This window comes from Watersipora subatra, chromosome 2 (assembly GCF_963576615.1).
Source record: "Watersipora subatra chromosome 2, tzWatSuba1.1, whole genome shotgun sequence".
Taxonomy (NCBI): Eukaryota; Metazoa; Bryozoa; class Gymnolaemata; order Cheilostomatida; family Watersiporidae; genus Watersipora; species Watersipora subatra.
Window position 1 is genome coordinate 3,531,206 of NC_088709.1, and position 3,615 is coordinate 3,534,820.

Genomic DNA, 3,615 nt, shown 5'->3' on the forward strand with positions numbered 1-3,615 from the left:
CGTGTCCTTAGCCCATTCATTCAGTAGACCCCGCAGTTCACAATAGCAAACCTTGAATTTCTACAATGTAGGGGTAACACCTAACTACACAAATGGATCCATGGAAAATAAAACATTTCAAATTGCCTACTTTTATTAATTTCGAAATTGGTAGGGGTCGTAGTACATATATGCTTAAAGTTGAATATAATTTAGCTACTTAGATACTAATAGTTATAGTTGGACATGGACAATGACAAATACACGAATACATACACAAACTTTGAGAAATATATATAAATATATATAGACATATAAATGTATATACTATATATATGTCTATATATATAGATAAATATATATATACATATATATACTATATATATGTCTATATATAGATAAATATATATACACATATATATACGTATACATATACATGTATAGGCCTACGTATAATTTTATAATATATACATATATACATGTGCATATACACAAATATAAATGTATACACAAATATGCATTTTGCTTTACTTAAATCCATATTTTTTTATTAATAAACTTCTTTAAAACAGTTTTTTTAAACCGGCAACTTTAATATCAATAATGCTAATGTCTATCTATCACGGAATATAAAACTCATATTCCAAAGAACAGAACATACTTCAGCATCCTGTATAGAAACTATTACAGCCACACCATTTACTTGCATATATAGATACTAAGTATAAGAATTTTTAGTCTTACCAAACCTGTTATTTGGCTACATTTCGTACAGCTATTGGCTTGATTAAAAAAGTCTAAATGTTTGAATCTGCTTCTACTAGTAGTTGGGTTGTAAATAAACTTGTTAAAAACATTACAAGCTTTAATGGTAAACACTGTAACTGTAACGAAATGGGATGTAAAGTGAGTGCTGCTACAGAATGCTTCAAAGAACCAGAACATGTTTGGTAGGCTACAAGTTATTATTGCTAACTTTGGATTGTATTAAAGCACAGGCTATCATAGTGATTGATCTAATTTTATCACTTATATCATATCTTCTATATGCTGCCACAGGGTTTGATTGCGGTTGGTTCTGATTACGAGCAGATATCTCAGGCAGTAGCTACGAGAAAGACTGGGATGGGTGTAGGAGCTTTGTTTGGTAAGGTACAGTATTGTCATAGACAGACATGTGCATGTTTGGTTATCACAGTAATGCTCTACAGTATATCCTAGGAAGGCATAATATCCTAAATGAAATCATCAATAGGTATAGTCTCTAGCCAAACATAACCCTTCTGTAGAACTCTTGGAGCCTATTGAATCTAAGCTTAAGTGAGATAATGGCTAAAGTAAGCCTAAAGCTAACTGAGATGTTAACTTTGTAAATCTGCTAGCTCTGGTTGTGCTGCAAAATTCGTGGTCTGCGAAAAACGTGGTTTGCATAAAATTTTATCATTGTCTCACGATGCATAGGTGTATGTCACTTTGAAGGAAGGGCATTGTCATTGACCAATGGTATTGTCTCACACCTGCTTATAATTAGTAATTGTTATTTGACCTTTGACTTGGTGTTATAGGTGGCTGGTTGATGACGAAGTTGACCCGCTTCAATGACCTCATACTTGCACTTTGCCTTACAATAGGTGTTCTGGGGGTGGGCATAGCCTACACAACCTACCTGCAAGCTATGTATTTAGAGTTCACCATTCAAGGAATAGCGGAGACCTTTATAGCTATTAGTGAGTTGTGATAGATAAGTATTTGATACATACAGTCATGCTGTAGATTAACCACATCATTACCCTAGTTTATTCATTCCTACTGTTTATTATATAAGTGTGTAATTAAATGGAGTTGTGAACTCTTGATGCACAATTCCCTTTAATAGTACACAACTCCATTTAGTTGAGCATTCTTATACGTAGTAAAAAAATAATTCTGATTATAACATACAAACAAATCATTTATCATTTTAGGGTTGTTTTTTATTTTTGTGACCAGACTATCTAAAACAGAAATATACAAATATGTAGTGGTGAGTTGGCTGCAAAATAATTTGCTACAACTAATATCTTACAAATGTCATACAAAAACTGCTATCACATTTAACATAGTTAAGCAACTATAAGTTTTGCTATTATATCCTATCAAAAATCTTTTGAGTCTAAATGTATGTTTGTCACAAGGCTGTATGATGTCAGCACAAATAATATGGTTGGCGTTGTAGCGGGACAGCAAAGCCTCATCAAACTCTGGAAGGAGAAGTCAGACTCCCCCATGCATATCCTACACTGTGGATACGGTGCAGGAAGTTTTCTCGTGCCACAAATCGTTAAACCGTTTCTCAGCACAAGAATTGCTGCAACTGCCAGCTCATTCTACATAGAGAATTGCTTCAATAAAACCAACAGTTCACAATAAGTGAAGACAGAAGTTAATATAACAGAACAAGATATCCAACCGGAAAACAATAATTTTGAGTATGGCTATTTAATTGTTACCGCGATTGAGTTTATTATAGCTGTGGTCTTTTAGATATACTTTTGGTTCAACAGAAAAGGTGAGGTTGGGTACCAAGTTGAAGAGTCTCAGGCTGACTCTGACACACCTAAGACTATGAGAGAAATGTTCAGTTTTAATAGCTGTTCTCCGTTGCTTGTGTATCCGGATTCTTTGTTGGGCCCCTGTACCCTACAGGGATAGCCTGGGCCAACCGCTATATCACATTGACAGGAGTTGGCTATACGTTGACATTGCTGGGTGGTGCTGCCGCTGGGGTTTCATTCACTGTAGCCATCGGATGGTTCTTCGAGAATACCGGCCCTCAGCCGATGCTCTACTTCGTTGTGGGCTATAGCGCTCTCGCCTGTTCACTCGCCATCTTCATGCACTTGGTGGCAAGAACTAGGGGAGACAAATATGAACGAGAACGCCGAAACCGAACATCCGATACTGTAGAGCTGAGCTCGAAGGACTAGCTAAAGGTGATTGAGTCAGTTGTTGGTAAGGCCTTGGACTCACTTATACATCATGGGAGTTTATTAATAATATCCTCAACTCTGTTTCATTAGCTCTCACAGTATTACTAGCAAGTACCTTGATAAGCATGCCAATTTGAGTCACTTGAGGCCTCTAATACAACTTGAACATTCAACAACTGGTTAACCTACGCTTTGCTTTGATTCGTTTTTGGTACTATGCTTGAAATGACATTTGCTCTTATGATTAGTTGTTAATGATGTTTTTTTTAAATGTTTGTATTTTTTAATATTCATTAAAATATACTTTCATTAATTTTTTATGGTAGAATGACAAATTTAATAAATTTGTATAGAGAATGGAATTGAAAAAAATTATTGATTATTTGTGATTATTAGTGATTATTTTGAACCCTATTAGTGATAGTATACTAACATTTGGAAAAATATTGCTATAACCATTTGTTTGAAGTTAGTTGGTATTAGAAAAATAACCAAAGATCAAGAAGACATTGCAGTGCGAACAGAGGAATACGAAATCCGGTTTTCACATAGATGACACAAATGTAAGTAAATTGAAACACTTTGATGTTTTCTGATGTCAAAAAGCCAAATTTAAAATAGCAAGGAGGGTTGTCAAAGCTACGAACCACAAACAGCTACAAAAGAA

The 3,615-nt window shown here is 34.7% G+C and overlaps 1 protein-coding gene across 1 annotated transcript; it reads left to right on the plus strand.

The window, feature by feature from the left end:
- Positions 1-873: 873 nt before the first annotated feature.
- Positions 874-3,160, plus strand: LOC137387262 (major facilitator superfamily domain-containing protein 4A-like). The gene is made up of 5 exons (XM_068073606.1): positions 874-885; positions 1,039-1,126; positions 1,545-1,706; positions 2,195-2,328; positions 2,610-3,160. Exons 1-5 carry the CDS (start codon positions 874-876, stop codon positions 2,943-2,945), a joined length of 732 nt encoding a protein of 243 aa, XP_067929707.1. The 3' UTR covers positions 2,946-3,160.
- Positions 3,161-3,615: the final 455 nt, after the last annotated feature.

What these genes read in the sequence shown, in the direction of transcription:
- LOC137387262 (XM_068073606.1), top strand. An exon ending in GGGTGTAGGAGCTTTGTTTG is followed by an intron (nt 1,127 to 1,544) that starts GTAAGGTACAGT and finishes TTGGTGTTATAG; the next exon opens with GTGGCTGGTTGATGACGAAG. An exon ending in TTCTCAGCACAAGAATTGCT is followed by an intron (nt 2,329 to 2,609) that starts GCAACTGCCAGC and finishes CAGTTTTAATAG; the next exon opens with CTGTTCTCCGTTGCTTGTGT.